This window comes from Cyprinodon variegatus, unplaced genomic scaffold (genome assembly GCF_000732505.1).
Source record: "Cyprinodon variegatus isolate N-32 unplaced genomic scaffold, C_variegatus-1.0 Scaffold625, whole genome shotgun sequence".
Lineage (NCBI taxonomy): Eukaryota > Metazoa > Chordata > Actinopteri > Cyprinodontiformes > Cyprinodontidae > Cyprinodon > Cyprinodon variegatus.
Window position 1 is genome coordinate 377,967 of NW_015151078.1, and position 13,784 is coordinate 391,750.

At 35.6% G+C, this 13,784-nt stretch overlaps 1 protein-coding gene across 1 annotated transcript in view; it reads left to right on the forward strand.

Moving 5' to 3' along the window:
- The window catches only part of LOC107096465, a 42,036-nt gene that overhangs the window by 16,312 nt on the left and 11,940 nt on the right, over positions 1–13,784 (forward strand). Inside the window, exons 3-9 of the mRNA XM_015393127.1 lie at positions 1,768–1,837; positions 4,215–4,363; positions 4,437–4,671; positions 6,873–6,958; positions 7,047–7,131; positions 7,235–7,383; positions 11,326–11,406. Coding sequence (XP_015248613.1) covers positions 1,768–1,837; positions 4,215–4,363; positions 4,437–4,671; positions 6,873–6,958; positions 7,047–7,131; positions 7,235–7,383; positions 11,326–11,406 — 855 coding nt within the window. The remainder of the gene's footprint in view (positions 1–1,767; positions 1,838–4,214; positions 4,364–4,436; positions 4,672–6,872; positions 6,959–7,046; positions 7,132–7,234; positions 7,384–11,325; positions 11,407–13,784) is intronic.

Genomic DNA, 13,784 nt, shown 5'->3' on the forward strand with positions numbered 1-13,784 from the left:
CGTTTGGTGAACGGCTCCAAATTTTCTTCAACGGAGAGTCTCCAGACTGATCTGCGAGGGAAACCTTGAAAGCTCGCGAGATCAGGATGGTCTCACGAGGCTACAAATTCACAACACATGTCATCCCAAGGCACTTAACAGTTCATAATTTCATATTTAAAGTACTTTCAGAAGTTTAAATTCTGAATATAACCAAATTTTTCTTTTAATTTAGTGTCAGCTTTCACTGCAAAAACTAACCTAAAAATAAATCTCTTAACATTATGGTTGGAAATGTTCAAAACTACCATTTTGGTTCCCAAACTATTAACTTTAAAATTTCGTTTGAAATTCGTTTTATTTTAATTTTTTTTTTTTTGCATCATTATTATTGAGAAACTGTTTAATTTAAAAGAGAAATCACCTGGAGACAATTTCTTCCTGAAATATAATTTGATTTTAATGTGCATTTTTTTTTTCTACCAAAAAACTACTTCCTAAAAGTTTATAGTTTAACTTTAAAGTCTTCTAAGTTTCTTTAGTACAAGGAGCCTCCTGTTGCATTCAGATGTAGAAGTCACACAGGCTCCCTGTGTTTTTTGTTTTTGTTTGTTTTTTTTAACTCATTTTCTCACCATCTGTGAGCGCTCTAGGCTAACTTTGTACTCTGCTTTGGTGCATCTTTTTTGCATTTTTGGCATAATACTTTTTTTTCCACTCACAATTGTTCAATATCCATAATATTGTAAAAGATTTTAAAGATCTGGTCAAGAAATTTCTACAAGAATGTTATGAAAAAATGTTGCTGCATGAGGTGATTTACAGAGTTTAAATTTAAACCAAAAACATTTCCAGATAAATATAGAACAGCTAATTTTAAAAAGTGCAGACTGAACAGTGTCTTAAAGACCGTCCTCCACGGCAGTCATAGCCAAACCACAGCTAAAGCAGCTAGCAACACTCTCTATAACACTTGGTCCTTCTGCAACGGTTCTGATCAGATCTGTTCCCCCTGAGCCTGACTAAAGAGACACATGTTGCTTCTGATTTGAGCCTCTCCTCCTTCACAGACTTTATCTGAGACACTCCCCTTTCAAAGTCTAGCACGCCCGTTTTCTCTGATGAATTCCTCTTAATATATTTATCTTGATATAGTTTTCTCTTTAACTGTAACTGTTGGTCATAAACACAAGATCCTGGTTGAAGAACAACAAACTTGCATTAAAAAAGTATGACTATAAATGTATAGCATCTCACAGTAAACAAAAGAGAATTATCTGATATGTCTTATCAATAATTTGATATTTATATTCTTGACATGTTGCCTAAATCTAATGGAAGTTAGTTATTCTTTTGACATGCATGGATTATTATTATTTTAGCTATTTGTTTTTTTGTTTGTGTTCTTTTGTAGCCGCAGCTTTAAGAAGTGAGCTCACACCATCCCAGTAATACCACCCCTGGTACTGGAACCACTTTAGTGAAAAAGTCTTTTGTAGAAAGGACAAAAATCTAAGAAAAACTGTTCTAATCAATTTGGTTTGCTGTTGGACTTTCGCCGAATTCTCAATAGATTTTAAAATGATAATTTATCATAAAAGTGATTGAGGTGAAGACTGCAGAACTTGATGCTAACAACATGTTTTCTAAAAGGATTCCTCAGAAAAGATTTTGTAAAATGTTTTAAGCCTGATGTCTGATGATCTGAAAACCCTTTGGGTTTAACCGTGCAGCTTTTTAATTTTTTATTTTTTAAGTGTTCTGATTCTGATAATCAATCTCTTGCAGGAACCAATCAAGTCTCGGGCGCCACAGTTGCATTTAGAATATCGCTTTTATAAACAACTAGGAAGTTCAGGTAAGGCATGTCTACTCTTTAAGAATTTTATGTAAGGACTTCATTCTGTATATATATATATATATATTTATATATGTGTATGTGTGTCTGTGTATGTATATATATCAGGGTTTCCGCGGGTCATTGAAATTAATTAAATTATTATTGTTTGAATTAAGGCCTTAAATGGCATTAAAATTCATTAAATGTGTTTATTGTGGCATTTAAAATGCTTTATTAAAAGATGTATATATATATATCACGATATATTTGCGTGGAACTGCTTCCGGTTGCTCGCAAAGCAGTATGTTCAGAAAAGAAACTCGAGTCGGAGAAAAAGCTAGAGAATGGGGGGAAAAAAGCAAATTTCAACAAAAATGTTTGGGAAACGAGGAATTTGAGACCTGATAGATATATAGATATATATATATATATATAGATATATATATATATATATATCTATATATATATATCTATATATATAGATTACCCCGAAACGATCTGGAAAACCACACAAGATCTTGTTGTTCTGCTGCGGCTGCTGATGAGCGGCTGAATAATGAGCTCTTGGGCAGTTTGCTGCCACCTATTGGCTGGAGGTTTAAATATTTTGTTAGTCAGAAAATAAAGTGAATGTTTGCCTAGAAATAAGTTTTACATTTAAGAGCCATTCTGCCATATTTTTAATCAATACTAACATCTAATAAAATGTGACAATATGGGTATTTTTTTTATCCATACAAATATAGCTTCATGAGATATTTCAATATTCAACAGTATTTTTTTCGGACTATTATTTATATTAATAGGAAATTATTAGAGATGGGCAAATACATGCAACTGCCGACTCACTTAACAGATGTTCCGCTGTTGCTTAAATTAAGAATTCATTTAAACATATACATTAAAATAAAGGCCTTAGAAAGACTGTCAATATATTTTAGATATATAATAATAAAAAAAAAAAACATAAAACATGGAACGTCAGTCAGAGATGACTGCTGAAACGAGGCATGTCCTTGTATAAAATTCTGACGGTACTGTTAAGCTTAAGAAATTGTGCTCTGATTGTGAGTATAATCTCTATAGTTACAGTTTAATTGGTCAATGGAAATGGTTTTTGGCACAGAGATGCGTTTCTTTGGATTTTCTGGACATTGGCAACTTTTTTTATTGGTCAAGAGCAAATGTTTGCACTTGGCTTGAAGTTATCTGTAAAACAAAGTTAGAAAAGAATGCAGTTTTTAAAACTAAATCTGAAAGAAAATGGAATAAGACTGAAAAATATCAAATCTATAAAAATAAAAAAATCTGAGAAAATAGTTTTTTTTGCAACCTTTTTTTTTACTTGTATTTTATTATTAAAAAAAATTTTAAATATTAGACATAACAATTTACAAAGAGCAGGTGGTTAGTAATCCTTAATATACATTGTCCATTTTTTCAAAATTTCCTATTTTGCTTGTTGCAGCCTTATTATAAAAGTGAGTCTTTTAATGCTGTGAATTTAATCTATGTCCATCCAACTCGAATACTTTTTTGATTAGGAGGTTTTTCAGTTTAATTTCTGGGGTTGCATTTGTTTTGTTTTTTATTTCCATGTACAGAACGTGTTATTTGGTTGCAGTAACAGTGAACCAAAATTCAAAATAAATAAATATTGCATTGTAATTTCATTCAATAGCATTGCTCTTTTCCCTATCCATAATTGTTTTTTGTTCTCTGTTTTTTTATGTTCCTGTATCTGTATTTTGTATTTTCATCTCTTTTTATTTATTTTTTGTATTATTTGTAAAGTGACCTTGAGTGTCAAGAAAGGCGCTGTTAAATAAAATGTATTATTATTATTATTATTATTATTTCCCATATTTCAATCCACATTAGTCTGTGGTTACAGCATTTGTCACTGACTGACGTTCTATGTAGTTTTATTGTTTTATTTTTTTAAAGAAACGTGGCTTTTTAAAGAAACGTTTCTATAATTATAATTATAATATTAAAGAATTTGGCCATATTGTCCAGCCTGAGTAAATTTGATTTCTTTGTTTTTTATGACTTTGGATTTGCTTAGTTGTTAGGATTTTTATTCATGTATAAATTTACTGGGTATGTTTATTGTTGAGTTGGGTTTTGTTTAAAAACGGTTCATTTCCTGCTTTTTTCTGTCACTAATTCAGGATAAACTGGTTATTAAAGGCACCTGGTTCCTCTCATTGGGGGAAAGTATAGAAAAATAAGGCTACTTCTAAAAAATGTATTTTTTTGTTACTTATTTTTTATTTGTCTTTTATCCCCATTACATTTTTAGCAGTTTAAAGCTGCCAGTCTTCTAATAAAATTGGTTTTAAACCCCTGATTCATTGATTTGTTGTCCTTTCTTCCTCTCCTGATCCTCCAGATGGTGTACCTCAGGTGTTTTACTTTGGACCATGTGGTAAATATAACGCCATGGTTCTGGAGCTGCTTGGACCCAGCTTAGAAGACCTGTTTGACCTCTGCGACAGGACTTTCTCTCTAAAAACTGTACTCATGATAGCCATACAGCTGGTAAGACATTTTAAAGCTAATAAAACCAAAACTTTCTCGCTTTAAGTTCTTCTAATGTCATCTTGTGCTTCAGATAACCCGCATGGAGTTCGTCCACACCCGAAGCCTCATCTATCGCGACGTAAAGCCTGAGAACTTCCTTGTGGGCCGACCCGGCTCTAAACGGCAACACACCATCCACATCATAGACTTTGGCCTCGCAAAGGAGTACATAGACCCTGAGACGAAGAAGCATATCCCATACAGAGAACACAAGAGTCTGACTGGAACTGCCAGATACATGAGCATCAATACACATTTGGGGAAAGGTGAGTGATTCCTAAAGGATCATGATGGCAGGTCGGATTTATCGTATTTGGTTTTCTTAAAAAGGAAATCCTGCTTCTCCCTGCGTTGCGAAAGCAAACCAGATTAAGCCGACAGGTTGGGCTTCGGTTCAGAATTTCATGCCAGATGGGTAGAGGAATGGATCTCTTTCACTAGGTAGTATTTTGGTTGTTATTTATTTATTTTATTTATTTATTTTGTTTTCACAACAAAAACAGAATGTTTCAACTGCCGAAAAACCCTCAAGGGGCTTAATCAGTGGCAGTCTCCATAAAAACAAATATATTTCACCATTTCAGACATCTATATGATATTGTGTAAAAAAAAACAAAAAAAAAACAAAACAAAATTTCTTTGTATAAAACAATTTAAAATATAATTTAGACCACAAATCCATATGGAAAATTCAGAATACTTAGTAGCAGCAATTTTAGTCTCCGTTTAAATTGTTCTTTAGAAGATCTGTCAGTGATGTGGGAAGACTGTAGCCTCGTGAGACCATCCTGATCTCGCGAGCTTTCAAGGTTTCACTCGCTAATCAGTCTGGAGACTCTCCGTTGAAGAAAATTTGGAGCCGTTGACCAAACGAACGTCCAATCAGCGTTGGCTTTGAGGCGGGTTGAGGTGTGACGCAACGAGAAGCGCGACAGTTCAGTCTAAAGAACATGGCGGCTTCAGCCGATGAAACTAGCGTTAGCAAGTTTTATGGGAATTACAAAGTATTTCTTCACTGAAAGAAGAGCAAAACACTGCTCTGGAGGCTTTTCTCAGAGGAAAAGATGTTTTTGCTCTTCTCCCGACTGGTTTCGGCAAGAGAAGCCTGGCTTGTGGTTGTGTTTTCGTCGTCGCTCTGTTAGTACGTCATATGCTTCGTTGATCTGATTGGTTTATTTGGCCCGTCTATCACCAACATAGGCCAATCAGCTAACCAGTATTTTCGCCCCTTCCCAAAATTACTTCAACGGAAGGTTTCCAGATGGATATGCGGAGCAAATCCATCTGGCAGAGTCAGGTTAGGAAGACTGTTCCATATTCTTGATCCTCTGTATAAAACACTAAACTGTGTTTGAGTTGTACGAGAGTAAGGAGGCCTGATAAGACAAGTACTACTAGTTGGATACTGGTGAAATTAATTATTAAAAGTAAAAATATTACAAAAGTGCTGGGGAAGTAACTTTTTTATAAAGCTATAAACGAATAAAGCTATTTGAAGTTGATTCACTTGATAAACACTAAGAATATTTGCCTGAGCAAACAGTGGTTGGGAGGGATGTCTACGATTTACACAAAACATTAGTCTTAAAGCTCGCTTCTGAAGTCGAAAAACGGATTCAAGTTTATTAGGGTAAGCAACATTACAGTAATTATTCTGTTGGCGGTGCAAAGCTGGAGGCAGAAAGGTTCCCTTCTGCACTTTAATGACAGTTTCTAGCAAGTCTGGATTTTTTTGTTTTGTTTTTTAACAGCTGTAGATTTTTGTTTTCTTTTCTAATTGAAAGATTATTCAATTTCCAGCAGTGGGATAGTTATTTAAATATGGAAAAAAGTTTTTTGTTTTGTCACATTATTGTTGCAAGAAAAGAAAATGTTTTTATAATTGGGGGGGAAAATTATAATAAAGAAATACAGAATGTTTTTTCCTTTACCTTAGTTTTTAATTAAAAATAAAAAATGTATATGATTTTATATTTCTGTTTTATTTCTCGGCCAGGTTGATTTTTTTTTTACAAATAGTTTTCTTCTATTCAAGCCTCATAAGAAATGTTGCTAACATTCAGCAGACCAAAATAAATGTGTCTTCACTCCAGAGAAAGCCCTAGAAGTAAAGGATAAAATTTAAAAGCATTTTGAAAAGAAAGCAGTTCATAAAACTGAAAACATGTCATCTGAAAAAAAAAATTAAAATAAAAAATAAATAAAATTAAATGATAAAAAAAAAAATGCTCTCAAAATCGCCTTGCATTTCCATTTTTCCAAAACGGGTTCTTTGCTTGCAACAATAATGGATCAAGATTGACTGTTTTGTAGCTGCCCTACATCTGAAATTTTAAGTTGTGTATTATTAAGTCCAATGTTTGAAAATAAGCCCCGACTGGACTGCTTGGAGCAAACTAAACTGGTTTAAACCGGCTATGATCTGTTCGATCTTCTCCTGGGTTTATTTCTGGATCATTTCTTGCAGAGCAAAGCAGAAGGGATGACCTGGAAGCTTTAGGCCACATGTTTATGTACTTTCTGCGGGGCAGCCTGCCTTGGCAGGGACTCAAGGTAAGAAAACTACCAGTCAGTCATTTCCCGTCAAACCAAGTGGATCCTTCCTCTGAGTCATTTTGGCTCCTCCCCTCTCTCCCCTCAGGCCGACACTCTCAAGGAAAGATATCAGAAAATAGGAGACACAAAGCGGGACACGCCAATAGAAGTGCTCTGTGAGAACTTCCCAGGTTTGTGTTTCTAACACAAAAAACAACATGCTTACGGTGATCAAGTCTCATGCTCCACTGCTCAACTCTGTTGGTGAAATGCCCTTGCTTGTGTGTGTAACAGAAGAGATGGCCACCTACCTGCGATATGTGCGACGGCTGGACTTTTTTGAGAAGCCAGACTACGACTATCTGAGGAAACTCTTCACAGACCTCTTTGACAGGAACGGATACATCTTTGATTATCAGTACGACTGGACTGGAAAGCCACTGGTTAGTGATACGTTTGTTTGGTGTCCTTTTTACACAGAAGGTTTTCCTGCTGTGGTTTTATTCCAGATTTCCTGTATTTTGCTCTGAGTTCAGAGCATCTGGGATGCCTTGTGTTCTGGTTCTCTGATGGCCACCCATTGAAACTAATAAGAGAGCAAGAACTTTGCACTTGCAGCCGCTGTGGAAGTCTTTACATTTGTTTTTTTAGGTTTATTAGATATATATTGGCATTTTTATCTGTTGTCGATTCAACAACGGATAAAAACTTTCACATAACACTTGGCCCCTTCATCTAACCAATAAAAACATACCGTATTTTCCAGACCATAAGCCGCAAATTTTTCCCACGCTTTGAACCATGCAGATTAATAGAAGGTGCAGCTTTTCTGTTGATTTTTTTCCTAACCGCCAGAGAAGGAAGTCAAAGTTGGAAATGAATGAAATGAGGGGCTAATTTTCATTTAGCATAAGAAGATGCTTAGTAGCGGGCACGGCAAAGAACAAATGTCCTGAATTTGCACATTCTGACATTTATTTGCAGCATTAAAGCTGCTGAACCAATGAAGAGACTGAGCTCAACTCCTGTAGAGCTGAAATAAAGAGCTGATGAAGCTCCATCTTTCATTAGAAGCTCTTACTGCTGTGAACCAACAAGCTAACACGAGCTAGCATTCTTCTTTGTCCATACTGCAGGGGCTATATGTAGAGCTCCCCCTACGGGTTTGGTGGGAGACAGTTCATTAACGGCTTATAGCCCAGTGGAGCTTATTACCCCATTTATACTACCCTTGAAAAACCGTGCCGAGACCGGTCCTAGCTCAGTAACTAAGATAACTTATCGTGTGTAAATAAAAAAGCAAACTGAACTGAACCGAGCTAGATACAACCAAACCGAGCTAACTGCAGACCAGTTCCAGAGGTGGGCTCGGCTCGGTTTTTCCCCGGCTCGGTTCTCTGATAACAAGAGCGCATGAGCAGAACGCATCATCTCCGTCTGGCTGCACATCGCGATTCACACTCCATTCCAGTAGTTGGCGCTAATGCCCCTCCAGAAGTTGCTAGCCAACCAACACAAAACAGAAGAAGAAGAACAACTATAAACAACAATCGAAAGCCGACTTTCTCAAGTCAATCCACAAAAGGTTGCCGTCTTCGCCTGACCCTCCGCAAACACCGAAGTACGGCAATAATAATCAAGCATAACTTTCTGAAGGTGACGGGCGCCGCCATTTTGATTTGCTTGATTCCCTCCTTCTACGTCTTCTTCTTCTTGTGTTTTATGGCGGTTGGCAAACAACTTTTGGTGCATTACCGCCACCAACTGCTTGATTTCCTCCTTCAATACTGGCAGTAATACCGCAGATCGTCACTAGGAGGCGAGGAGTCGAGGAACCGAGATAGCCTGGCTAACTGATCCGAGCTTGGACCGGCCTCGGCATGGATCGGTTTTTCAAGGGTAGTGTAAATGGGGTATATATATGTGAATTTTGTGGGCAAGGATTATAGTGATGTGTGCTCTATAGTCTGAAAAATAATGTTATAACCTTTTTTAAAGGTTTGACGGGTTAAAAAGCTAACTGTCAAAGCATGTGTCGAATCTTAGCTAACTACGGTTGTGTTCAGAACCCTACTTTTTAGCAGACTGATTTAATCAATTACGTTTTTCTTTAAATCCATTTTTACAGATCCCCTCCATAGGTATGGGTGCTCTGTGCTGGAAAAAAATACAATTTGGGAGGAAAAATGGCCACCTGTAAAAATATAGTTTGAACTTTTACATACACTTAATAAATGACTCTCAAAACATTTTTCTTTTTTTTGAAGTTCCACTTTTAACATTTTTTTTTTNGTTTTTCAAGGGTAGTGTAAATGGGGTATATATATGTGAATTTTGTGGGCAAGGATTATAGTGATGTGTGCTCTATAGTCTGAAAAATAATGTTATAACCTTTTTTAAAGGTTTGACGGGTTAAAAAGCTAACTGTCAAAGCATGTGTCGAATCTTAGCTAACTACGGTTGTGTTCAGAACCCTACTTTTTAGCAGACTGATTTAATCAATTACGTTTTTCTTTAAATCCATTTTTACAGATCCCCTCCATAGGTATGGGTGCTCTGTGCTGGAAAAAAATACAATTTGGGAGGAAAAATGGCCACCTGTAAAAATATAGTTTGAACTTTTACATACACTTAATAAATGACTCTCAAAACATTTTTCTTTTTTTTGAAGTTCCACTTTTAACATTTTTTTTTTTTTTTTTCAAATTTCCATTTTTGACTTGTTTTTTTAATTTATTTTAGTTTGCTTTGGGTTTTTTTTTTTTTCAGATAATTTTTTTTTAAATGTATTTACGCTTTTATGGGAAGTTTTACAAAGTGCATTCTTTTCTAATTATAATTGACAGATTTCACCCTTTTCACCTCTGGGTGGAATTCAGAAAAATTAACGCCATTAAAAAGTTGTGCAAAAACGGAAAACAAAAATCTGGGGGGGGAAAAGATTTAAAAAATAAAATCTGTGGGGGAAAAAAAAAAATACATTTTTGAAAACCTAAAAGAAAAACTATAAAATTGCCCCCTGTGAAAATAGTGGAAACATCTATATTTTGCTACACATTATAAATGAATCTCCAAGCATTTTATTTTCACTTTTGAAACAGCTTTTTTTTATCATTAACTTCTTTGAATCATGTTGTTTGCTTTTAGTGATATTAGAACAATGCTGTAGGTCCCAAGTTGTAATAAATATCGATTGAAAGTGACATCAAATTCGCATTGGTTTCCACTTTAGTCACGTTTTAAAGGACCAGATACGAGTGGGATTATGGACCAAGTATGAGATTGAGACTCAAATCGAACTTGAAAAGATGAAATTTGGACCCAATCTGTGTTGTTTCTTAAATGTCTGATCTGCTCACCTGACTCCAAACGATTTACATCTGGTTCACATCTGCATGGAGTGGAAATGGGGCCTCGTGTTCCTCTCAGTCTGTCCATTCCTCCAGGTGTGAAACGTTTTTTTAGGCTAAAAAATAAGTAAACTAGTGTTTTCTATTTTTCCACATCACAAAGTAAGTATTAAAAGTATTGCATAATAAAGGCTGTAATCATATTGATTCAATGTTGCAATATCAGCATCGTCTTGGAAATGATAAAGTTGTATCAGGACACCTCTGCTTTGTGTTTTTTTTTTTTTTTTTTACAGGTGTAGAACGCGTCTTCTCTTTAACCCTTTAAAGCCTGAACCTTGAAATAATTGTCAGAACATTCTAGTTTTCCAAAATTAGAATTGTCATTGAACTTTCTGACAAATTAAATAAAAATATACATTTTCTATACATTTAATTAAAGCATTTTTGCATCACTTTTGATACATTATAAATTTCTATATAATCTTTCATATGTTTTCTGTTCACTACATGTGTCTGATTATGTAAAGCAGGGTTTTAAGAACACAAACATCAACACTGATGATGCAGAGGTTTCAAAAACTCAGGTATCAAATATGATACACCTGGCTTTAAAGGGTTAATTGACCTTCAGTTCTAAGCCCCTACTGCAGGGCTTGTTATAATTTAAGATTTAATGATTTAAGTCAGGATAAATAACATTCTCCATTACTTATTTTGTTCCTAAATAAGAGGAAACACTTGTGAAAATACACTATTTATACAAAAATCATGTGATGGATTTGTTCCAACCTCTTCAGCTGTTTTAGATGAGTTCTGACTTGGAAGAAGATGGAGGCCTGAGATAAACTTCATGTTGTATTTTAAGCAGCTTTGATTCCAGTATTAAAACCTTCCTTAAATTAAGCCGATAAAAAAACAGCATCAAAGTGTCTTTGTTTTAGGTTTTTGTTACCAGAAAAGTATGAATATTAACGAGCTTTGATTTGTTTGTTTTCTTCCTCCTGCCTTCCCTGCATCGCTCTGTATGTTTAGCCGACTCCCATTGGGCCCGTGGCGACTGAAACCCAGCTGCCGGCGAGCAACCGAGAGAAAGCGCCTCAAACCAAAAACCAGGTACAGATTCATGCAAACTAATGTGATACAGGGTTGGCCTGTAAGGTCTCAGCTATTCACAAACTTTTGTTGTTTTTTCTTTTTTGGTTGTATTAACATATGCAACCTTTTTATGTACACTTTGCTTAAAATGCTTGGCAACATTTTTTCATCCTTTCTCTTAGCTTCTGTTAATTATCTGATTTTTTTGGGGGGGGGGCTTGCTTTTAGTTTAATTTCACCAATAAGATTTTTGGATGATGTCAAGTTTTACAGAACCAAGTATTTAATCATTTCCGTAATATGACTCTGTTCTAAGATATTAGTGAGTTAACGCCTTGCTAGTCACAACGTTCACTAAAAAAGGAGTTTTAGTTTCCAAAGTCTTTTCTTTAGCATGTTAGCGAAAATGAAAACCTTCCTGGAGAAGTGTAGGGGGTTAAGTGCTGCAGCTCAGTCACTGGTTCGCAAAGCTTACATTTTTTTTATTTTATTATTGCAGTTTCCATTTAATAAACTTATTTTCTTAATTATATTCAAAAAACAGTTAAAAAAACAAAACACTAGACTTTGTTTCCAAGTTTGAAGATGTTTTGCCCCCCCTTTCAGAGATATATACAGGTATGGGGCATTGTAGGCTGACAAAGAAGCCATACGACCCCTATTCCAAATTGCACAAAAAAAAACTTTGTTTTTGGTCTATAAAGCTTCAACGCTATTTCTGGCATTTTGAATTGAAAAAGCTTCCTGGATGGGAAGCAAAACGTCTTTAAACTTGGAAACAAAGTCAAATGGATTGTTTTTTTTTTTACTGTTTTGGAATGAGTAGGACCTGGATGACTGAGAATCTTCACCATTCTTAATTACAATTTTCCCAGTTTGATACTGAATGGAAAGGCAGCTATTTACAAACGGGCTACCAACATTTTTATCAAACAAACAGACAACCTTAATTACCTGTTTGAAAGACATTATTTCAGCCTGAAATTGTTCTTTAGAGTTCCGGCTTGCTCAGTTAAAGCTGTTTTCGTTGCACTACTGCCATCTACAGGTGATATTAGGTACAGCAATTCAATGCTTGTCACTAACTGGGTTAAGTGTAAAACAGAGCTAACTTTGTAATTTACTGGGAGTATTTTCCATGAGTGAAAGGCGATAATTCCTGGTTATACTCTGAATGTAGTCCCAATAAAATACGGTGACTTAAAGTCATAGGGAAGCCATATTTAAATTTCAAATCATTCTAGCTTAAACGTGTAAATAAATGTACTCTTTATCAGACCATATTGTCCCAAAAGTTAGAAAATTTCTATTAAAAAAAAAAAATCCCGTCTTAAAATATGTGTTGTTTTTTCCGTTATCTTCTGCAGGCCAGTTAGTTCTACATCAGCCTGAACACCTAAATTCGGCCAATCATACATCAACGGTCATCTGTCAATCAAATATTTTCGGTTATAGCATCTTGATTCATATGTCGCAGCTAATATACGCAACGGTCAAACATGTACAGCTTTAAACCATGCTTCTGGCGTCCTCTTCCACAACATCTTTGTCCCCGCTTTCCTCCTCTAAATAAAAAATGGATGACGGAGGAGACTCATCCACGACCTCCGACACTAAACTCTCCTCCTCTTGCATGTTTCCGCTGTCCATAGCGTTCCTTGACAGTGTCGTTTTATTATTATTATACCTTTATTTTTAGAGCAAAGTCATTAAGAACACGTTATTTTCAATGGCGGCCTGAAAAGTTGAGTAACCACTCAGGAAAAGGGAAGCAGGGCTAAAATAATACATTAGTAATGCATACATAACATACAATTTAAAACACAACGGCCCAAAAATGACTATGTAGAGAAGAAGCTGCAAGTTATTGTAAACAAGGATGAAATGATTGTCTTGAAGGATGAAATTGGAATTAGTCCATCCAGTTTTAGAACATTTTGCATAGCGTTCCAGTTACAAGCAGCAGGAGATTGAAAAGAAGCAAGACCAAAGGCAGTGTTGGTTTTGGGAATAAGTAATTGCAGATGAAGTGAGGACCGGGTGTGACAGGCTTTGGCTGCAGCAGGGAACCTAAATAAGATGTTGAGCGGCGGGAAAGGTTCTTATAAATGAATATGAACCAGTGATTTTTGCTTCGATTGTGAAGGGAGGGCCAGTTGACAGATGAATACAGGGCGCAGGGGTCTGTATTGAAAGGAGCATTTACAGCAAACTTGAGTGGTGAACTGTCAAGTTTTGATAGAGTGGACTTGCAAACAACCCTATATATAGTGTCTCCATAGTCTAATATGGGTAGAATGGTCATTCGGGTAAGAAAACAGGGGATTGGGAATGATTCCATTTGTTAAGGGTGCACAAGTTACCAAAAACGGCCACTTTCCCTATGAAGTGTAAAA